The sequence below is a fragment of the Phacochoerus africanus genome, chromosome 2 (assembly GCF_016906955.1).
Source record: "Phacochoerus africanus isolate WHEZ1 chromosome 2, ROS_Pafr_v1, whole genome shotgun sequence".
Lineage (NCBI taxonomy): Eukaryota > Metazoa > Chordata > Mammalia > Artiodactyla > Suidae > Phacochoerus > Phacochoerus africanus.
The window spans coordinates 188283567-188306161 of NC_062545.1; the positions used below are offsets into that span (position 1 = coordinate 188283567).

Here is a 22595-nt window from a genome sequence, read left to right on the forward strand (position 1 = left end):
GGGACTGTGCCGGCTATGCCTAGAGAGCCTGGCACACTCAGTTCCGGAGTCCTAGCCCAACTTCGGCGCGGGAGACAGGGGTTACTCCAGGTCGCGGACAAGCGTTTCAGTTCCCGCGTCTTGTGGAAGGAAGTTTGGACTTCGGAGCCGGCCGGGCTTGGAGCTGCGGTCTGGGCATGCGGCGAGAAGAGCGCCCACCTTGCCTTTGACCGAAGGGAATCGTTGCTTCCTGGCGTTGTTACACTCACACCCCCATCAGATCCTCGTAAAGTCCATGGATGCTGTTGAAGGAAGAGAAGCATGCGGACCTCAGGCTGCCGAGTCTTCCCCCACTTCCACAAGGAGGCATAGTGACCTGTGAACCCAGTCTCGGCTCTGCCAGGTGGGCGAGACCCACAGTCTGCTGCGCAGCACGGGGACTGGCGGCCGGGCCACGTACAACCCAAAGCTTGGTGAGGGGCGCCGTGGTTTTGAGGCCCGCTTCCGGGGCTCATGCCCGTAGGCAACATGGGTTAGGGATCATGATCTCGATGTCCCACGCAGCTGGTCGGTAAGCTGCCTCGCAGCCACTCTAGTAGTTCCCGGCCGCCCCTGGTACTCTTTGGACTCCCCCGAGACTCCGCGCGGATAGTGGAGGCCCCTAGGGCGATGTCCTTGTGTAATTTGCAGACTCCGAAGGCCCAGCTATCAGAGTCTTCTGCTTAGTTTGCTGAGTGAAAGGTGAAGGTGGGAACACGGTGCCCTTGCCACATTTTTCAGTGAAACCCGGGAACCCACTCCCTTCCTGGAGCTGCAACAGCGGCTAGGGAGTCCTTAGCGCCGTCAACTGCAAGCAGTCTGGCCAAAAGCCTTCCCCACGCTTAGCAGGAGAGACCCGCGAGCGTTCCGGACGTGACAGGCCTTGTCAGGGCACGCCAAGCAGCCTCTTACGCGGCTGTGCTCCGAGGCGGCCCGAGGCCGAGAGGCGCGGGAGTCCCGCTGGGAAGCCTCAGACGTAGGGCAAACGGACATCCCAGGCGGGGGCCTCGATCTGCCCTTGCCACCGCCTTTCGGACATCGCTCCATTGAAAGCAGAGAGGGGAGGGGCAGTGGCCGGCGGCCCACCCTTCTTACGTATGGAGGGGACTCTACGCTTACAGGCAAGTTTTCCCCTCCCCTTTCCAGAACACTATGCAGGAGTTAAATCCAGTTAAATGAAGTACACACAACTCTCCCACTCAGCTGTTGGGAAGAACGCCTCTTAAGAGCATCGCAGCTAAAAAGAGGTTTGGCTGTAAGCTGATAATCAGCTGGCTGTGGTCGGACACCCACCCCAGAACCTCGCTGCTCAAGGGCCATGTTATCACACACAATGTCCATTAGGCCCCTGTAATCCGCTATCAACGCATTTTAGAGCCATTTGAATGTTAAGGCGATTTTTATTAATGGCTCATGAGTCTAAAATGTGACTATTGGTTCTAGGAACAGATTTTAACAACTGGAGGCTGCTATGGGTGATTTTCATGTTTCAGTGTAGCGAAAAGCCTCTAGAGATTCCAGTTAGGAGATTGGAGGCAGGGACTAAGGGGAGGCTTCACCCAAAAGCTGTCTCTAAGGCACTTTCTGGCCTTTACCTCGTGAACTTGGGTTGGAGGGTGAGCAGACCTGCAGGATGCAGTATCTGCTGCTCCTGTGGCATTTGCTGGTCCCATCATGGGCAGTCCAAGGGGGTGGGGGGAGAAAAAGACAATCACATAATTGCTAGAAACTGGCATCTTATTTCTAAAGAAGTCCTCTGCTGGAAATGTCTTCCAGTGATGTCAAGTAGACTAAGAAACCTTTCATTCAAAAGTCCCCTTTCCCACATCTGAAGTAGGCAAACTAAGGCAAGGACTCTGAAGAGAGTGACAGAGGATTCCATCTGATTTTTGAACAGCTTTTTTTCCACTGTGGTGCTGAAACAGAAGTCAATTCAAACTTTGGCCACTAATCATTATATTTGCTATAGAAATCTTCTCCCCCCCTTTGTTGTTGTTGTCTCTAACCCCCTTCCCAATACCTTGTTTCCTTACACTAAGAACTGAAGGTAAAGGATGGGGGAGATTAAAGAATAAAAGTGAGTCATAGACCTCATGCTGTTCGACTTTCCCTCTAGGAGAAAAACAAAATTCGAAGCTGACCCTCCCCCTAGTGATAGCCTGCCCTCTCTGGCACCTGCAGTTATCTTTGGCCAAATGGGTTGGACTTGGTAGGGCTCCTTTATTTGAATTTGCTTATTGTTTGTTTGCAGTAGACAGCGGGTTGGTGTTTATATATAAAACACACTGCTTGCAAGAAAGGAAGTCTGACTGATTCTCTTTAGAACTAGGGGTGCCTCCCTTGCTTGTGAGAATTGCTGCATAGTAGAAGGCCTTTCAAACACATGCCTGCTTACTTCTCTCCAGCCACTTCTACATACAGAGGCTTCCTCCAGCTCCTGTGTTGGGTTCCGTTTCCTTCGAACTGCCCCTACCAGAAAAACTGCCCTTTACAGTATCTAAATTTCGTTTTAATCAGGTTAGAACCGAAAACCCACTTATTATTTTAAAGTCTCATGTTGCTATTAACAGGCAGTTGGGAAGAGATGCTCCAAGCAATCCTGTACAATGTGTCTCAATACACAGGAGCACTACGGTTTCACATGTAGTGTTAATTCTGCCCGAGACAAATCCCATAATCTGTGCAGTTTCAGAGCCTAATACGGAAAAACATCGGGGTGGGTTTTGTTTGGGGTTTTGCTCGCTCCATCCCAAGGGAAAGTCCCAGAGGCTCCCCGTCTTTTGTATCATGCTAACCCAAGGGCGGAAATGGTGAGACTAGGGGGAGTCAGGTTTTATCAGGGCACGCTGTGCTTACAGGGCTCTGGCCGTTGAGAAGAGAAAAAGAGGTGTTCAGGGCACGGGTCACAGATCTGGGCGTACAGATGCGTGACTGGGGCGTGGACCCTGTTGCGGTAGGAGGGGGAGAGAGATAGCTGTTACTGTGTCAGAGTTTTGAATGAAGGCGTGAAGCAGGCCGAGGTTATTGCTGAACTCTACCCTACATCTTCGCATTTTGGTTGTTTTCTGCGACGTCAGCTTCCATTTGTGTGGGATGCGCCTATCTTCCGCCCGACTCCTTTGTGTTTCTCTTCGGCATGATTAAAACACATCTCCATGTGCAGTAAACCACCACCTCACACTGGTTTTGGGTTACAACTTTGTCCCACTAAGAAGAGCGGGGTTTTCACCGGGTGTTAGATGCGGGTTCAAACATGTGGTAAGTGCGCCGGGGCTCGCCCCCCGAGCGCCCGCTTCTAGTTAAGCGGAGGCGGGAGCAGGGCTACGGCCCTGCCCTGCAGGTAACCGGCACGGCTGCTGGGCGGCCTTCCGCGACGCCAAAGGCCCCGGCTTCCCCATTCCAGAACCGGCCTCCGGCCTTCAGGGCGATTGAATGCTGAGCCCGGTCCAAATAGGAAAAGGCAGGGCACTCGGTTTAAAGACGGTATCTTGAGGCGTCGGAAAAAGGGCTGAGCCAAGGGCAACAGAGTCCCACAGTCTCCCCCGTGAGAGCTCAGCTCAGAGCCCAGCACACCCAGGGAAGGCGGGACTCCGAGCGCCACTCCCCCAGACTCATTTGCCGAAGCCCCTGGCTTTCCCGGAGGAGCCCTGGGCCCAACACGGGCCCAGCTGGACCCCATGTCGGCGCTGGACGCGGGAGGCCAAAGGCGCTGCGGGAGTCCCCGCTGTGGCGGCGGCCTGGCCCTTCGCCGCCAGTGGGAGACCCAACCGTCCGCGGCGCATTGTTCCTGGGCGCGAGGAAGGCAGGAGGGCGCCAGGCCCGCTTTCGCCTCCCCTGGCCCCTCTCCCTGCCCAGCAGACCGAGCTCGCCGTCCTCGCCTTCGGTCTCGGCTTCCGTTCCTTCTGGCTCAGCGTGTTCGCCCCCGGCAGGACACGCTGAGGTCACTCTGCCGCGGGCGCCCAGGCCACGGCGGACCGGGAAGCCTGACAGCAGGACTCGAGGAGGCCGCACTCCGCCCTACGCTGACCTCGCGCCCGCCCTCCCGCGGCCTGCAGCGACCGAGCCTGCAAGGCTGGGCCGAGGTTTCAACCAGAGGGGAAGCCGGAGGACGAGCGCCTCGAGGCCGTCCCGGCCCAGCCCACAGGGCCCAGTGGGATGCAGAGGGCGGCGCCAGCCTGGAGAGCCACTTGGGCCTCAGCCGCAGATCGGGCTCCCAAGGTAAAGACAGGAGTGCTTTTCCTGGCCACTCCCAGCCGGGCAGAGGTTTAGAAAACACAGCTCTGAAAGATCGCCGCGGGTTCGGCGCGGAGCACAAGCCGCTCCTGGGCCGCCTTGCCCGCACCTGGCGCAAAGTCCTCGCAGTCCCTCCCCGGGCCTCCCGGGCGGAGGACGAGGACAGCCACGCGAAAGGTGGGACTAGAGGGAAGCGGAGTTGAGGAAACTGACCATTATCTAAAACGCGGAGGTTTCGCAGGCCAGAACTTAATTGACTTGATTGGATTTCTCTTATCTATGAAAGGACAAAACACACCCAAGGTGAAATACAAAGGGCCCAGAATCTTTGAGGGAAAGATAAAGGTTTGGGACAACAGATATTTGTAAAGCAAACTACCCCGCCCTCACCTGCGCCCCTCAAAACGAAGATTACATCAACGTTCAAGTCTTTGTTGATCGCCAACAGGCAGATGAAGTAGCTGCCTGACGCCTTTGGTGGGTGGCGTCATTTCAGTACCAAGCTCCGTACTTACTGAGTTTAGCTTTTTGAAGCCGGATCCCGGCTAAGCGCGGTGACCACAGCCCTCTGGCGAGTGAACCTAGGCTAGGTCCCTGCCTCCCTTTCCCTCTTTTGCCAGCGGTCGGGGGAATTCATTTCTACTTCACCATCAGTTCAAAGGGGTTTAACTCTGTGGTCTGTTAAACGAAGTTGTGCAAAGGTAATGGAAAAATTAGTTTCAGAGTGGCCTCGGCGCCTTTTTCTGACGTTTTCCTTTTTTTATTAAAGTACAGGAAGAGAAACCTAACTGACAGCGTTATTTGCTAAGTAGTTTGTTGTATTGCTTTTAAAGAAAAGGTGATCTTTCCTGACCCTTTGTGGGGCATCCTGAACACTGAAGGCAGTGTGAGAAAGTATTTTCGATCCCCTTTACTGTTGCAAGAGAAAAGCTGGGAGAATAAGACCCAGTATATCTGGACAACTATAAAGCAAAAATTTTCTCTCGAGCCCCAATTTCACCCCAGGGGAAATGCAGTATGGTGCTTTATCAGTAGGCCCTGAAAAATTTTGCCATCAAGTTTAACCTCAATTATTGGGTGTAAACTTTTCTATTTCCTTTAGCAGCAAAACAAAAACAATTATTAGACAAGAGCAGGTGGGTTAAAGAGAGCATGAGCAGCCAGGGATGGGAAAATTAGCCAGAAAACAAAATGGTTGCAGCTACTAGCATTCATTTAAAAAGTTACAATCAAGAGTCACTTAGTTTTGGTCAAACTTATTAGGGCATAAGGAGTGTAAAAAGAGATTAAATAATTGCTTTTACCTGAGGAGCACCATAATCATTGGCCCATTTGTCTTTTTGGTGATTGGTTTAAATTTGTACATAGGTACAAATAAGGATTTTTTTTTCTTCTCAACACTTAAAAAAAAAAAACTAACCAGGGTGCCTTATGTTCAACTACTGAAATTACAGGTTTTAAAACTTTTCTGAAACTCTTTTGTTCAGAAATCATTTCTGCCTGAATTCCTTTCAGATTCTGATTACATTCCCTCTCATGTTTACCTCAGATTTTTTTGGAAGTTAAAAAAAAAATTCCCTTAATCGAGTAAGAGAATAGAAACAAGGAATTCTTATCATTCTCATTTTCTCTGAGGTACTACAATTTGTCCCTTCTTGCTTAAAAAAAAAATCGATCTGTGTTAAAACATCCTAGTAAAGTGACTGAGAAATGCTTTATGTGGTAGGGAAGGAAAAGCTGGAGAGCTTTTGATTGTTAGGCTCTCCATTCTCAATTTCAGAGCAGTACTGATGAAAAGTTGTAAAAAGTTTACATACCAGTCATTTACATCTAGTTCATTCAGAGATTAGACCCCCCACCCCCAACATGTAAATAAAGTTTGCTAATTCCCTCACTGATCCAAGAAAAACATGTTTTTTGGGAAGGAGTGGCTGAATGTGGTTTTCTCATTCATAAATAGTGGTATAAAATTAAACTGGATCCAATGTTGTGCTAGAACCATTTTAATATAATTATACATATCTGCCAAATCCAGGAAGAAAAGGTTTATGCATATATAACTTTTCCAGTTAACATCTGCAAGCATAAACAACGATGATCTCAGTTTATAAATTCATCAGGGTCAGAGCAATTGACCAATGTCTCTTTTACTGCTAGGCTTACCAACAGTAAAATAACAGATGAATTAATGTCCTTTTGTTTCTCTTCTCTCACTCTCCTTGTCCAGAGACATTTTGTTGTAAAGTTTCAGTGCAGCTCACCTCCAGCCAAAGGTAATCTTTTTAGATAAGTACTCAGTTGCTCTGAATTTACTTATAATTATAACCTATTTAATCACAGAAGAACCCCTGCAGAGGTGGAGTTCAAGGTTGCATACAATAACAGGAGATCACAGTTTTGAAGTCTAGCACAGATTAAAAACCACAGATGTACCATTTATATAAGACACACACTGATTGTCTCTTAAACTACATATTGACTCCTTATGAACATTATTTTTTAAATAAAGTAGTGCATCTAGGACAATCAGTCGCACAATTCACACAGCCCTGAAAAGTTTTTCAGTGCCAACTACCAGTTGGTCATGAAACGTGAGTGAGCTTGAGACACTGTCCATTCCTAAGATTCAACCAAGGATTGGCTAAAACATTGGAACACCTCTGCTTAAGAAGGCTATGTCCTTCCCTCCTGTCCCTCACAATTTAGTTTTGTTTATTTTTGATGGTATTTGGTTGCACATGGCTAGAATTCTTTCAATCACTTTGCAAATCAGGAAAACCAATGATCTAAAATTATGACAGGATCTTAAGTAGACTGGTTTGTCCATTTCAGGTTGCTGGTTGGTAGGCCCATCTAAGGCCTTTCCTTTTTCCTTCTATGCCTCCTGGGACATTGATCAGAAGATGAGTCTGAGCATCATACCATCTAACTCTTTTAACCAATGCCTGGCTAAAACTGGAATGTCCAGCCCAGTATATTTAAAAATCACCCACAAAAAGAGGTTCTACAGATCTTCACAAAACCTGGAATTTCCACGAGGATGTCTGATCTTTATAATCCAAGCAGTCAGCATTGAAGTTAAGCTTCCAGGAGGCAGTTTGGTCCTTATAATCCAAGCAATCAGTGGTCGAGTTAAAACCCAAGCTTGAAGCTCCATATCCCTGGGTGGACAGAGAAGCTGGGGACTGATTGAGATGGCTGGTGACTGCATTGGTACCCATGGGACTGAGTGTGGTCCCTGGTCCAGGAAGCTGGTGATGCATAGGGGTCAAATAAGATCCACAGTCCATGCCCCCAAAGTAGGAAGTTGAGCCAGCATATCCTTGACTATAACCTGAAGCCTGAGTATAGGTCATGGGGTAGGACCTCTGCATGCAGGAAGAGGAGGTGGACAAGGGATCTGACAGTGGGGAGATGGAAGCTGGGCTCCAGATAGACACAGGAGCACTGCTGCTGGAAATGGCCGGGACTGAGGTGCTAGAGGGGGGAGTGAACTGGCCACTTGTTCCACTCTCTGAACTCACTTCCCGAGCAGGAGATGTCTTCTTTTTGGCAGGTCTCACTTTGTTTTGACCTCCATTCTGCTGTTGTTGCTGCTGTTGGCGGCACTTAGCTCTTCGATTCTTAAACCATACCTTGAAAGGGAAAGAAAGTTCTTTAACATGGTTTCAACAATTCCTTAAGGAAAAGGCTCCCAGGTTATAAATCAGTCATAGGAGGACAGATGAGCTAAGGAAACAATCTCTCCTGCCACAGAAACCTCTCATATATGCTCCTGGAATTATAAGAAAGTTGGAGAGGCTCTATCTAAAAACACTTTACACCACTTTACTCCAAGCTCAAAACAGAAAAATTTAAGATACTCATCCAAATCATATGGCGAAAAATTCTCCACTGCACATTCCTATCTCTTATTTCACCTCAAATACACTTACACATAGACCCAGCTGTATTTTGGAACATTCTCACAATGGAATAGAATGCATCAGTGTCTTTGGAATGGGAACATAAGAGAAGGGAAAACAATTCTGTTATATGCCAACAAGAGCAGCTTAAATTCAAATAGTTTACAGTCCATCTTCCAGGAAGCAATTGGTACTACGTAGGTTGGTTCCATCACTCTACTTTTTGTCTCTCCTAGAAAGACTCGGCAAAAGAAAGCTCCCAATAGAAATGACCCTGTTGAGGAAGAAGGTCTGAGAGCCACTATTCGCCAAAACCTTCTTTATGGTAAGTGAAGTGACTTGTATATACTCTGCTTTGAGCTCAAGGACAGACTTCTCTCCTTGTCTCAAGTCTGAGACTGAGGCTAAGCCTTCAGTGTAGTGCCACTGAGCACTTAGTTTGTCCCCAGTATTATGTTTGTTGGACTGTCAACTTTGCCTCTGTGTGTAATTTTGAAAATTGTCTTTACCAGCAGCCTTTTTCATGTTCTGCAATGAAGGAGCTGTGTTTGTGTGTGAAGGGGCTTATTAGAGAAACTACTGGCATTTTCTGGGCAAAAGTCCTTAGTTGTCTTCTTGAATGAGCTCTCCATATGGGTATCTTAACTGTAGTAAAAATGGTGCCACCAAAGCTGAGCACAAATCACCAACCATTCAGAGTCATGGTGAAGACTTTAGTTCAGGCCTCACAAGTGCTAAAACTTCTTCTAGCCTACTTTGTAAAAGCCTCTTTTTGATTTGCAGTTCATGCTGTGTCCTAGCTGAAGGGGGTCCCAGGTGTATATACGGTTTAGGTGCTAAATATTCTTTCCAGAGAACTCTACACAGAGCTTGCATTCCAGAAAAGTTGGAGTTTACTTTCCTCTCCACTTTAAAGTCAAGTTAAGGAAGATTAAGGGAAAGGGGGTAGGTATTACAGGGATATCATGTCGATATTTTATCTAAGTGGCTCAGATCTAGCAGATTCTGTTCAGTCCCTAATAAGTCAAAGAAAACACTCTCATATTGTGCAATTTCTTCTACCACCCAAACTAATATATGACCTTGAGCAAGTCATTTCCTCTATTTCTTCATCTGTAAAAATATTGGGACTTTCCAAGAGCTAAGCTTCTTTTACCCCTAAAATTAGATGAGAAGGTGGGGGTAAGGATTTCCAATAGGGGAAGGTAAGTATTAAAATATTATTACTATCTTCAAAACATGCCAAGGCTGGGCTTCTGTCCATCAAAGACCCAAGGGTTCTTGGACTGCACCCTATGACTGAAACTAAATCACCAGTCTTACCTTGTAACCCACCTGAACACCTTTGTTTATAGAATGGGGGAGGGGTGGAGGGACAAAAAGGGGCAGGAGGAGAAATCAGGCACTCAAAGGGCTTTGAGCTAAGAATTCACTGGCTTCTGGTGGAGGGTTTAGTTTCAAACTCCCTTTGGCCCTCTCTAAGAGCTAGAACTCTGCTGGGTTCTTAGCATCTACCGTGCTGTTGGAGAGGGGGCACGGTCAGGAAGGATGGTTCTGTCTCCATCTGCCCTACCTGAACCCTGGACTCCGGCAAGTTGATTTTCAGTGCCACCTCTTCCCGCATGAAGATGTCTGGGTATCGGGTCTTAGCAAACAGTGCTTCCAGCACGTCTAGCTGCGCTCGGGTGAACGTCGTCCTCTCCCGCCGCTGTTTCCGAGGGGTGGCTGCGGGACAAGAAGCCCAGGGCCCTTTAGGGTGGGGAGCAGTCTCAGTCACAGGGGTCTCTGTGGGTGTCCGACTCCCCCCACCCCCACACCGTACCACTCCCCTGGTCCTCGCTTCCGTTCCCCATTCTCCCCAGGCCCTCCCACACCGCATCCCTTCCCTTCCAGGGAAGACCCCCCCACTCCGCCTGACGTCGGAGATCGCTCCAGACAGAGCGTCCCTTCGAAAGCTAACAAAACAAATGAAATAAAAGAAGACAACACAACATCAACAACCAAGAACTCTCCCAAATCAAGCCCTACAACAGAAAAACTCCATTCCATGAGGTCAGAGGATCCCCCCAGGAGGGGCAGCTCGAATTGATGGGGCAACTCTTGGTCTTGCCGAGAGATCCATGCTCTTTAGGACTCCAAGGGCCTTTGTTCCTCCAGCTTTAAAATGGGGACATATTTCATACGTGTCCTTCTACATGGATTTTAAAAATCAGATCTGACCGGAAAGGAAAGCACTCGCACCTGGGTAAATCACACCACTAGGGATTAGAGGCCAAGGGCCTGAAGGTCAGAGGGGAAGCCCCAGGCATATCGGGAGAATTTATGATGAGAAACCCAAGAGGGCACTTAATGTGAAATTGGAAATTGCCCAAATGATACGGGCAGTAGCCTTCCTCACCCCACTCCAAAGAGTGTCCCCTATTCACTCCAATTAAAAATACAAAGATGTGCTTTTTTCTACTCCTTTCCCCCCAGCCCCTGCCCTCTTTGGCAGGTAAATACCCTGTGGCTTTGAGCTGCTTCTGGGAAGGAAAACCCAGTGGGGACCTCGAGTGGAGCTTGGGCGGGGGCAACAGGACGGCCAGCCCTGGAGCTCTGGGGGTAACCCGGCAGACCCGGCACAGGGAAAGGCAGGACAGGAGTGCCTCGGGAGTTACTTACCCGGGTAGCCCACCGAGGGGTGCAGCAAGTCCATGCCCGAGGTGGTCAGACTCAGCCCATTGACTGCGTAAGGCGGTTGCTTAAGATAAGACATCATGCTAAGGTTGTTTGGAGGCGCAAAGTCGGCCCAAATCCAGGGGACCCAGCCAGAAGGTCTCGCTTCACTTGGGGTGGACAGATTTAGGGTCCTTGGTGGGTGGAGTGGTGGAACTAAGGCAAAGCAAACAGATAAACAGAGGAGCTGGTTTACGGCTTCGTAGGATGCAGCCCTACCACTTTCCACCACTAACTTTAAAAAGAGAGGGGACTATCCAAGGCAGAGGCTTTTAAGAGCCTCTCCCCACCTCCCCCCTCCCCAGCTGCTCGAACTAGAGGAGATGGAGAGAGACCAGATAAACCTGTCTTCCCCACCCCCAGCCTAAACTTTAAAAAAAAAAAAAAAAAAAAAAGACCCGAAGAAAGCAATTACAATCTGCCTCCCCCACCCCTTCCGAACAAAACCCCACGCCTCCAAATGCACACATTGCATTCCTATCCCTACATTTGCATAGGACTCCTTGGCTGGCACTAGCTAATTGTCTCAAACAAAACTTGATTGGGGCCATTTGCAGAGACAAAGAACTCTTTGGCTAAATAAATAATGCTGATAACAAAGCCCATTGCTGAGAAACAAAGAAACAATTCAAGAAATCTACCTCTCCCCAGACTGTTGCCTTTCCAAGGCAGATTTTAATTATCTTAGCTTTTTACTACTTTCAACTGCTGCAAACCTAAAATGTCAGTGCATTTAACATCTAAAATACCAACTTGCTAAACAACAAACTTGAGAAAACTGCTCAACCACTATTATTCCACATTTGAAGCCATTTCCAGTAATCATTTTCACCTAATTAGTAGTGTGGGTAATTAGATTTCGAGGTAACAGATTTATTAGGGTTTTCGAGAACCTTGATTATATGTGTCTAAAGAACTAAACCTAAACAAACAAGTATTTAACTTTTAATCGACATCCATCAAATATTTAAACATAGTGCAAAAAAAGTCTTCAAGTTTGGCGCAGGGTTTGCTAGAAATTCTAAAGTAAAGTTAGAATCCCACCAATCAGATAATGACAGGCTCCCACATTTGCAAGTAGAAAGGGTGTGCATTTGTAGTGCAAGCCGCTTCCATGTTGATTTTGATGTGTGGAGGCTGCTGATCCTGCAGGAGGCAAATTTTCAGACATTTGGGTCCTCAGCAACTACAGCAGAGTTTCCTGTTAACTCTACCTCCTTTTAGCACATTTAGTTTTGAAAAAAGTAGATGCACAAACACTCAAAATTGTGAAACTAATAGAATTTCTTCCTACTTTTAAATTTCCCAAAATCCTATAAGAAAAAGAACTCAGAGGAGGGAAAGGAAGGAAGAAAAATAAAAGTTATTTATTTTATTCAGATGGGTATTTCTCACCCCTCCAAGAACAGGGATGCAAATGGATGTTTATAGACTGGCTATTGCAATTCTGGCTTTTATTCTCCTAAAAAAAGGGCACTTATCCTGCAGAATCTCTACTTTGCAACTTTGACACTATGAGAGATTGCTCCAAAATGGCGGATACAAGATTAGAAGTTCCTTCTTACTTTTACAAAGGTTCTACTGAGTTTTAAGGACTTTGGTTTTCATATTTACATTGCTTAAGATATGGAGACACAAGGTTCCACAAGTACTGCAACTTCTGTTTTAAATTTGTAGCACAGCAAACAAAAATTCGTTTTTCCACCCTCAGATCTACTTTAATGTCATTTTGTAAATGCCCTTGTTCGAGTTTATATTATCTCCATCAATAAAACTAATTTAGTTGCTCCTACAAAAAACTTGTTTTTTTCTCTTCGAGATACAGTTATTTGGAGGCTGTGAAAACAATATTGCTTTAAAATATAGTCATGCATTGGTTTAACAGCCTTTAAGCTGGAGTTCTTTCTCGTTTAATACAATTTTACTATATTGGAAAGTTCTGAACTACTATAGAAACCATTAAAATCATATCATGTATACACTTGAGAAATATGGAAGCGTTCTTACACGCAAAGCTCTCACCCAATTAGAAATGCCTGACACATCATACATTAAAGTAGCACATTCCAACATAAAAAGCAGTTACAGACAGAAAGCACCAGGACAGAGATCCTTCTTGGAGCTCCTTTGCTCTACCATCGAAAAATGGCCAAAGTTCCCAGCATAGACTGTTATCGAATTTACTATTGGATACATCTTTAAAAGAAAAGGGAACAACAACAAAACCAAAGTACGACGTTTTCTCGACAGCTAGCCTGGGTACACGCTCTCTAAAGAGGAGGCCTTGGACCCTTCCATCTAACTTTCAAAGCCCTGCCAGGACGTCCGCCTTTCTCTCTTCCTTTGATAGGCCAGAAGGGGAAAAAGAAATCCCTTTCCAAAAATATAAGCCTCAAAACGACTACTCAGTAGGTGACCCTGGAAAATTCTTACCTAGAAGGAGCGGGCGGCGGTCGCGCGGCGAGTCCCCACAGCCGCTCGGCGCCCGCACCTCCGGGCGTAAATGACTCGGTCCGGCGTCCCTGCCCGGCGGCCCCGTAGCCTCGCAGCCCCGGCGTCCGAGGTCCCGCTCGACTGCCTGCCTCGGGCCGCGCCGCCTTATATCTAACGGTCAATTCGTGCAATCTGTCGCTCCCCTCCCCCTCCCCCTTGTTTTTTTTTCCCCCACATCTTCCAAGGAGCCCATCTACCAGTTGCTGTGCTCTCGCTCAATAATAATTACCTCGTCCGAGAATTAATTATAATAAATGTTTTCTTGATAAACTAACGAGATAATCCGAAGGGCACACGTCCCTTAATTACTGGCCGCCGTGCTCAGCTCTGCTTCTCGTCCGGGCTGATTAATTTTCTGCATGATGGAAAGGAAACAAAACTACGCGGACTGGCGACCGGCCTGCGGCTTGGAAGACAACGAAGTGGAAGAGGAGAAAGAAAAAGGAGATACGTGGGCAGCGAAGAAAACAGCCAACGCGGGCCTCCCTCCGGCGAACTCGAGTGAAAGTTTCTGGCCTCAGGGAATCAAACAACGCTGCCACCCGCGAGGGAGGGAGGAAGGAACGTGCCAAAAGGGTTGGCCTTGACTATTAATTATGGCAAGGAGAAAGCCCTGGTGTTAGCCCTGAGAGTGTCTACCTGCCTTTGGGGGAGGAGTCTCCTGTCCGACTCCTCTCTAGTGCTAATAACTTTGGTGAGGGAATAACTCCCGAAGCGAACCGGAGGAATCCTAACCCTGAAGCTCTGGGGTGGAAAGAGAATTTCCTTTCAGGAGTGGTCTACCCGTTCCCTCCCAAGCAATGCACACTCCAGGGCCAGCGCAGCTCGGCCTTCGGTCCCCGCACCCTACTTCTGTCTGGGAAGGAGGAGAAAGACGACTCGGCAGAATTTTGACGGGGTCTTGGGATTCAAAAAATGTGTCCTGAAACTGTACTGTGATCTCGAGTCACTTGAACGCATCAACACGAAGACTTATTTGGAGTTTGCGGCGCGACTCGCCGCCGGAATCAGGTGCCGGCTGAAACCTTGAGCTGGTTCCCACCGGACAGACCGAGATTGGAGGCTGGGCCTCAGCGCCCGGCTCCTCCCGGCCCGACCCGGCCGGCGACGCCCTGGAGTCCCCGAGCCTGGGAGCCGAGCGCGCGAGCGCTCAGGCAGGCCTGGCCACTGCTCCCGCCCGAGCAAGCGGAGGGGCCGCCTTCCCACCGGAAGAATTCCAGTCCTCTGCCCCCCGCGCCCTCGGGCAGAGCAAGGGGCCACTCACCGCCGCTTCTGGCCGCCCAGGAGCGCGCTGAGGGCTGCGCCGGGCGGGCCGGGAACCATTCCCCGCAGTCACGTTGTATAACGGCTCTTCCACGCTCGCTCGGTCTGGGACCGCAACACACAACAGCCATAGAGGGGGGTTATGGCATTCCCGGGGCTCACCCCCTTCTCAGGGCGGGAATGGTGTTAAGAAAGAAAAAGGAGATTTGGAGGCCCTCTTCGGCCGAGAACCTTGGTGAGCTGCCCTTGGCTAGGGGAGAGGGGGCCGAAAAGAGCGAGCCGCGAGCGTCGGGACAGACGAGATGCGGGCGCTCTCTGTCTCCTCAGTTGTCCTGTCGGGTTTCCTCTCGCGTTCATTATGAGCAGGCAGGGGCTCGAGCTGCGGCTCCGACCCGCGGCGAACCGAGCTTCGGGCGCCCGGGCCCTGGGAGGCGCCCAAATTTTTACTATTATTATTATTACCATCATTCATCCATCCATTCATCCTTCTATCCATCTTGCTACATCTGCATCTTTTTTGTCTAGGACTCTGAAAACGTCCTTGGGATCAACAAATGTCCCCAACTACATCTGATGGTCAAAACGCAAAGATGGCAGGGAGAAGCCCAGAATGAGCGTTGACATAAAACAAAACCACAAACAACCTCTCCAAAATACCCCACGTTAGATTCGCAGGGTTTCCACGATGTTTTGCTGAAGCAGCGACCCAGGAGCGCGCTCCCTCCCTTCCTCTCACTCTGGTCCTCATCTCTAGATCACAAATTTTTCACAATGATCATTATTAGACCTCAAAATTTTGCAAGGGAAAAAAATACACCAGCTTTCAGAACTCCACATTTGCAGAGGTGCATCGGTCGGTCTATTGGAGGTAACGGGGTGATGGTAGACAGAGGGACATATAGATATGGTTATAGACAGACAGAGAAGACAGGGGACTCTTACCTTACAGCCACATGGGAGGTTAAAAAAAAAATCAGGTTATCCTTCAAAATTCCAAATAGCCAGCTATCCTAAAAGAAATCAAGAGTATTGAGTTAAAAACCTTGCAGTCTAAACCCTTCCATGAAAAGTCAAACACAACGAAAAAATTTTTTCTAAAGAGCAGAAAATGAGGAAAGTCACTCGAGTTCGAAATGCGCGTGGGCCCCTCTGTGATACATACAAAGTAGACGTGATGAGGGCTTCTCTACCGATTTTTATTTTTAATAACAGTGGAGGCTGAGTTGGAGCTGAGGTCGGTTCCGCTCTCAGGGAGATTTGCTGAGAAAGCGCCTCTCTGGCAACTTTTTGACGCAAACTCTCCAACCAATGGCAGAGAGAGAATGATTGACACATCTAAGCCAGAGGGAAAATAATAAAAACACACAACAGGGGGAGGAAAACAGGCTGCTGCTGCACGGGGGGACGAGCAGGCAACAAATCCAGGCCTCCGACATTACCAGAATGTTCTTAAAAGGCACTGGGCTCTGCTTAAAATATACATTATGGGCGCATGTGAACTTATTGTATAATTAAAATGATGGACAAGGAGGCTTCTCCTTACCTTCTCCTCTTCTTCCGTTCCTACCTCTTCTGCCCCCCCTCCCTGGGCCTTTTGTTTTTGCTTTTGTTTTAGGGAAGACGAGAGAGAAAGGAAACCCATTCATTCTAAGATAGAAAGATAAAAATATTTAAGTCAAGGTTGGAGAAGGGTGAGGGTGGGGGATAACTGGGTTATCGCATTCCAAGCTGGCAATAAGTGTGGAGAACAGACACAGAAATCTAGTGAGACTGAAGCTTAAAAACACGACTTCTGGTCTCACACAGGGTCAGACTAAACTAAGTGTACCGGGAAGGATGAAGAAAGGAGGCCTGTGAATGAGGCGTGAGCATGTAGGCAAGAGAGATGCAGACACCGAAGTCCAAGAACAAACTATTTTCAAAACTCAGTGTCTCTTCCATTCTTTATGCCCCGGCCTGAAGCGAGAGACCCGGGCTCCTGGTTTTCCGCACCGGATTTTTAGAGTTTTAAGAAGCCCAAGGCGACCTACAGAGAACAGGAACCCCGGCATCTAACCCCAGGACGGGTTTGGGGGGGGCAGCAGGACCCAGGTCAGGTCTAGGGGGTGTGAGAGTGGTGTTGGCAGGATAAGTGGGGAGGGACCAAACGCGGGAGGCCCACGATGGAAACAGTTCCTGTGTTAAAACAAACGCCACCCCAGCTGCGGCAGGGCCTGGAGCTAACTGAGCCCGGCGGCCCGAGCCCAGAGGCTGGAGAGTGTCAGCACCCGGGGACCGCGCCGCAGAGAGCGAACCCCAGCCCAACTTTTCCTGCTGGCACAGAGCGCTGGTCCAGACCGCTTGCAAACAGAGCGGAGTCCCCAGAAAAGGATAAACGGATTGGGCGGCGGGGGGGGGGGGGGGGGGGGGGGGGGCACCAGTGGACCGGCTGAGGGTGTGTGAAAGGCAGGGTAGGTGGGGGTGGAGAGCAGAAGACAGTTCCTGCCTCACAACTCCCAAAGCCCGAAAAGAAATATAGAATCTCTTCCTAAACACCCTCCCACCTCCAACCACGCCACCACGGCAAGTGGGCCCAAAGAAACAGCTCGCTGCTTTTAATTTGGGGACCTATGTTAATGAAGTTGGTAATTAATTCGTCGCTTTGTTGTCGGTTCTTATACTGTATGTGTAATCAAATGTGGCCGTCCTTGGGATTTACAGCAATTAACGAATTACGAGAGTGCGCACGAGGCAGCCAGCGCTCGGCAGCCGGGCTGGGCTCCGACTCCGGCTCGGCCTGGGGCTGGGCAGTCGGCGGCCGCGGCCAGCCTCGCAGATGTCTCTAGAGCTTTGGGCCCCGGGTCCCCACGAAGCCTTGAGCGGCCTGGGGTCTGCCCATCACCTCCCGGGCCCTCTGCGACCGCTCCAGTCTGAAGGGACCCATTGGCTGTCGCGTTCCCTGGAGTCGCGACTTTCTGGGGCCCCGGGCTGGGGGGAGGGTGAGTACAGACCTTTTTTCTCACTCCGCCCCAACTGTACCAAAATGCTTGGCGACAGCCCCGAGGCCTTTAGTTGAGGAGGGGGTGCGACAAATGCCCCAGGTGGTCTGGCCGGTGCGGCGTGGGTGGGGAACGCTGGGCCAGAGTCACCATGCTTTCGATGAAGGAAGGGCAATCCACCCCGACCCTCTGAGCCAGAGTGCCTTTCCCATCCCAAGAAAGGACAGTGCTTCCCTCAGTTTGATCACAATGACGTTTAAAGCAACAAAGAGCGAAAAAGAAAAATGGACGTTGAGGGTCTAATAGAGGGGAAGAGTGGTGGGGGAGGCCTTGGGGAGAGTGGGGGTGGGATGGGGTGGAGAGATACCAAACGCGCGTTTGTGATGTCCACAAAGTGAGTGCAAAATTTTAGACTGGGCGATCTATCTGCTGTGGGATCCGGAGTCGTGGGAAACTCCTCCAGCCCGATGTCCTCTCAGATGGCGGGGACAACTGAATCTCCCTGAAAATTCCCCCGTTCTGTTTGACAGGGCAGATTTCCGCGCCGTGGGGGCGTGGGAGGGCTTTTTCGTTTCCCGCGGTCCAGAGCAGACAGCTCCCGCTTCTCCTTTGCCCTCTCGTCTAATAACTTTTGCCGAAATGCGTGGCCAATAAACCACGAGTTGGAAATGGACAGTGTTAAATAAACAAAGGTCTCTTTAAAATTCTCATCCACTTCAGATGTCTAAAGTAAGATTGTGATGATTTTGTCACGGTTTGGTAAATTTACCCCTTTAAGAGGCTTTCATAAATCCCAGAACACACCTTCAGCCAGATTTGAATATAGATTTAGGTTTTAAAACCCAGAAGCTGGAAACACTGCTTTATCAAAGAGAATTTCCCTTTAGCTTAGCAATGTGCTGAAGCTCTTAAAAGATTGGATCTGAGAGAGAGAGAGAGAGAGAGAAAGAGAGAGAGAGAGAGACAGACAGAGAGAAGGAGAACTAGATAGAAAGAGGCAGACGAGGAAAAAAGACTTTCTTTTTCTTTCTAGAGGAATTCTGCCCAGACCCAGCAGCAGTTGGTAGCAAGCAAGCTTTCTCCTGGGTGTCTCCTGGAAAAGTTGCAAAATTGCTCTTCACCTGTAAGAACATGCTCTTTATCTTCCAGTCTCTTCTTGTCAATTTGGAAACTGCAGACAGCCTGGCTCAGGTACAGTTCCCACAAACCCCACTCTAGGTCAGGACAAAAGCTACCGGCTTTGAGGGAAGGGGGGCTGGGCTGCTGCACCGAAAACCTTAGACACTTGGTGGGAGAAAAAGACTCCTTGGATGAAAAGTCTAACCCAATTTTCTGTAAGTCCTTCAACTTCCTATATACTTAGTATGTGGTCATTTTATATTCTCTGATGATGTTTAACTTTTTTTTCCTGTGTCCTCGGTCTTAATTTTTTTCTTCTATGAATCTGACTTACAGTAGCACGCTTTATGTTTTCAGGTAATTTTCATTAATGAGAGGATGTTTTTTAATTGTCATGTATAATTACCTTGCTATGAATGTAAATATTCAGAAGCAAATTAAGAAAAGCAATGCATGAGGAATCAAATTATTTGTCAGAGCTTGCGCGCAGTTTCCAAAATATGGCTGATACGCATATTTTGAAATCTAGACTCATGTCTGGTGGGCTCGCATTCTCCACTCCACATGCCAGCCCTCTTTTAAAATATTCCAAACTTTCCTCCAAGTTTATTAAGTATGGTGGTGTGGAGGGAGTGAAGGAGTGGGAGGAGAAAAGAGAGAGATCGCAGGATTCTTTCAGGCTAATTAAAAAAGAAGAAGAACAAAACCCGTATTCCGTGAGAACACAGCTCTCAGGGGGAAAGGAACCAGTTAGACTCCCTGAACACTTACTTCAGAAATATGAAAATTAATTTCCAATCTTTTCAGTGATTCAGTGGACAGTGGGGGACCACATCTTGCCTTAGAACTGCCACAATATTTAGGAAAAAAAGTCATTTTTCATTAAGTTTTTAAATATGTCTTTATTAAAAACTTTGAGAAGATTAACTTTAATTAATTTTTAAATGAGAGTTAAAGATTGGTGATGCAGGCAGAATTGGGGTGAAAATAGAAGGCAACAGATCACTTATGAATTAAGCTTAGGTCGATTATTCCCTGCATTGCTCTTGCCTCAGAAAAGAGGGTAGGGGAAAGAAACGACTTCAAAGATAGGATTGTGCTGTCCTGATAAAAGAGTCGGAGGCAAATTTCAAATGCAAAAAAAAGGGGGGGGGGGACATGTTGTTCCGGAATGAAACGGATTAAGATTGTGTGACAAGTGCGAGATGTGGGGCTGTGAGACATTTATGAGCTGAGTGTGAGCTGGGAACTATGCGCCTGTCCCTGAGCATGTGGGGACCAAGGGTGTGTGCAGAGAAAGGTTAGGGTGGGAGATTGGAAGGGCATGTGTGATTGTGAGAGCAATGTGAGGGGTGTGAGTGTGGGTTTGGGTGTGTTAGGAGAGTGTGGACGGGAATGTGGGAATGTGGATGGATTATTGAAGGGTGGTAGCTGTCAGTTTATATAATTTTCATCTCTTGGTCCTGAAGTTTCCTTGAAATCAATTCTACAGCAGGCAGCAGCCTTGAGCTTACAGAGCTGATATAAAACAACCATTACAGTCTAATATCTTTCCTGTTTGCAAACTTCATTTAAAACTGGGGGGGGGGGGGGGGGGAAAGACCCAGGAATGGTTTTGTAAGAAAGGAAAAAAAGAAGAAAAGAAAACCACAGTGAAGCTTTAAACTAGTTTGGATAAATCTCTAATCTTTTATTTGTAACCTTTTACAAGCTTTATTTCCCGTATATGAAAAGCTCCTTTTATATGGGCACGACAGACTTTTCCTTTGGATTTTTAATTAGAGCCCATCAATTGTAGCCATATTTAAGAATCAATATAAAGTAATCCTTCGAGATGGGATAAGGTTTTAATCGAAAATCTAATTCCCCACTCTTTGCAGATCATTTTAAGGGGCTGGTTGATTAAAAAAAAAAAAGTTCAATTTTTAAAAGACATAACACCTAAAATGTGGAAAAGATCATGTCTGCAAAATAACCAACTGATGTTGCCTTACAAAGAAAAAAAAAAGTCTGGCTGTTGTTGGAAACTTTTTTCTTCTATTTAGAAGAATTTGACTTATTTTTTCTCAAACACTATTCTATAATGTGGCTCCTATGAGAGTTTGAATGGGGAGAGAAAAAAAAAGGGTTTGTCTATAATAGCATTTCATATGCAAAAGATACTAACTTAAATTTTTTTATTAACAAAGAAAACATAGATCTTGACAGATCCTTTTCACTACAGGCTCCCCAGTTCCCAAGATTAGAAAATGAATAATACACACTTTTCATTTTTGTTCAGTGATACAAGCTTTCCACTTTCATATCCTGGAATAAACATTTCTGACCAATTTTTAAACTTCAACATTAGAATTTTGTGATTTTTAATTTCTTACAGTAAATGAAAAGTTGCTTATCAAAAAGGCATAGAATTTTAAGCAGTTCTGCTAGAGTGACTAGCTTTCAATTTGTCTTTTTTTTTTTAAGAAGAAATATGAAAGCAAGGAAGAAAACAGATAAACAAAAACTAATTGTAGGTGCACAGCCCAGATATTTTTTTGCCTGTTAATGATCAAACTGATGTATTTGTTCAAAGACTGCATGTTATCTAAATGTGCATAGTCCATTTTCAACAAACCACGGCTTTAGTTTAAGATCTGCAAATTATCTCTAAACTAGAAGGGATCCCTCCAAAAGTTTGTAGGCATATTTTTCAGTGACTGACTTGTTTTTGCTATATCTGTTAAGTGCATTTGAAAAAAAAATGAACTCGTCGTATTTGCTTTTTGAAATCTGAATGAAGTGGGTTTGGACATATTTGATACTCATGCTTTCCTTTTATCTCCAGAAATTTCAATTTATTTAAAAGCCTGGTGCTTAATGCACTACTCGGCCGCATAAATTTTAGAGAAACTCCCTTGTATTTCTCCGTAATCGTGCCTAATGAAAACCTGGAATTTTCCTTTATTTTAAAAAAAGTGAAAATATAATGCATCTTCATTAGGAAAATTGACTGCTGTGCTCATGACAGTTCTTAATTGAAAAGGCAACCTATTTTAATGGTGTGGTTGAGAAGAAGATTACATACTTTATCCAAACACAAAGACAATTAATAATGAGAAGCAGGCAGCTGCCATTAACTCTAATGCAGTTGCATCAATGTCAGTGAAAAGTGCTCATACCTGAGATAGAGAGTGCAAACTCTCCTAGCTCCCTCCTTCCCCATTCACCCACTCCTTAATTTGGATTTCTTAATGTGCAAGCGCCAGGGCCGCCTGTGATCAGTTAGGCTAGTTTTGGGCAAGTGCGGCGCGGGGCCAGGCGCCCCTTCCCACGAGTCGTGCGGTCCCGGGACGCGCCGCCTGGCCGGAGGCGCCGGGGCCACCGGTGTCTGCGCGCAAACCCGAAGCCCTCCCGGTTGCACACCGAGACGCGTGAGGACTGCCGCAGCCCCCGCGCTCAGAAAGGTTTGGAGACCTGGAGCCACCTGGTGCATTTTGAAAAGTTTACCTAAACGGACAGGGCAGCCTCGGCGACTGGGCTCTGCTTTGATTCACTTACGGAAAAGTCGTGGCGAAAAAAAAAAAAAAACTTTTAAAATTGAGAGTTTGGGGTGGAGGTGGGGCGTCTGGGCGCAAATGGTCATCCGGCGGATCGAGCAAGTTTGCCAAAGCGCCCCCTCTACAACTCGGGCCAGGAGAGCCGGCGTGCGTGTGCGCGTGCCCGTCTCTCTGTGTGTTTGTGTGTGTGCTCGCGCGTGCGTGTGTGTTAAAGCAGGGGAAGCCCAGCCTTTCCTAGGTTCGAGCACACTCCGACTTCAGACTGGGAAATGGGGAGGAGGAGGCGGCCACCTCTGGGCTTTTCCTTTACACGGCGAGGCGCAGCCAACTCA

The 22595-nt window shown here is 47.6% G+C and overlaps 1 protein-coding gene and 1 long non-coding RNA gene across 6 annotated transcripts in view; one reads left to right on the forward strand and one right to left on the reverse strand.

The window, feature by feature from the left end:
* Positions 1–6238: 6238 nt before the first annotated feature.
* Positions 6239–15889, reverse strand: OTX2 (orthodenticle homeobox 2). 4 transcript variants are annotated; one of them, XM_047767430.1, is made up of 5 exons: positions 15790–15889; positions 15570–15637; positions 10818–11027; positions 9730–9881; positions 6239–7886 (listed from the first exon to the last, which is right to left on the reverse strand). In XM_047767430.1, exons 3-5 carry the CDS (start codon positions 10912–10914, stop codon positions 7266–7268), a joined length of 870 nt encoding a protein of 289 aa, XP_047623386.1. In that variant the 5' UTR covers positions 10915–11027; positions 15570–15637; positions 15790–15889; the 3' UTR covers positions 6239–7265. The 4 variants fall into 4 exon arrangements, with proteins under 4 accessions (XP_047623386.1, XP_047623384.1, XP_047623385.1 ...); XM_047767428.1 differs by having other exon boundaries at positions 9730–9905; XM_047767429.1 differs by lacking the exons at positions 15570–15637; positions 15790–15889 and adding an exon at positions 13305–13480.
* Positions 15890–22016: 6127 nt separating this feature from the next.
* Positions 22017–22595, forward strand: part of LOC125119865 (uncharacterized) — a 200752-nt gene continuing 200173 nt past the window's right edge. For both annotated transcript variants that reach the window (XR_007133191.1, XR_007133192.1), the window contains exon 1: positions 22017–22170. This is a non-coding gene — a long non-coding RNA (uncharacterized LOC125119865). The remainder of the gene's footprint in view (positions 22171–22595) is intronic.

What these genes read in the sequence shown, in the direction of transcription:
- OTX2 (XM_047767428.1), bottom strand. Translation starts at nt 10,914, where the DNA reads ATGATGTCTTATCTTAAGCAACCGCCTTACGCAGTCAATGGGCTGAGT. An exon ending in CCCCTCGGTGGGCTACCCGG is followed by an intron (nt 9,906 to 10,817) that starts GTAAGTAACTCC and finishes CCCACCCTAAAG; the next exon opens with GGCCCTGGGCTTCTTGTCCC. An exon ending in TGCCGGAGTCCAGGGTTCAG is followed by an intron (nt 7,887 to 9,729) that starts GTAGGGCAGATG and finishes TTCCCTTTCAAG; the next exon opens with GTATGGTTTAAGAATCGAAG.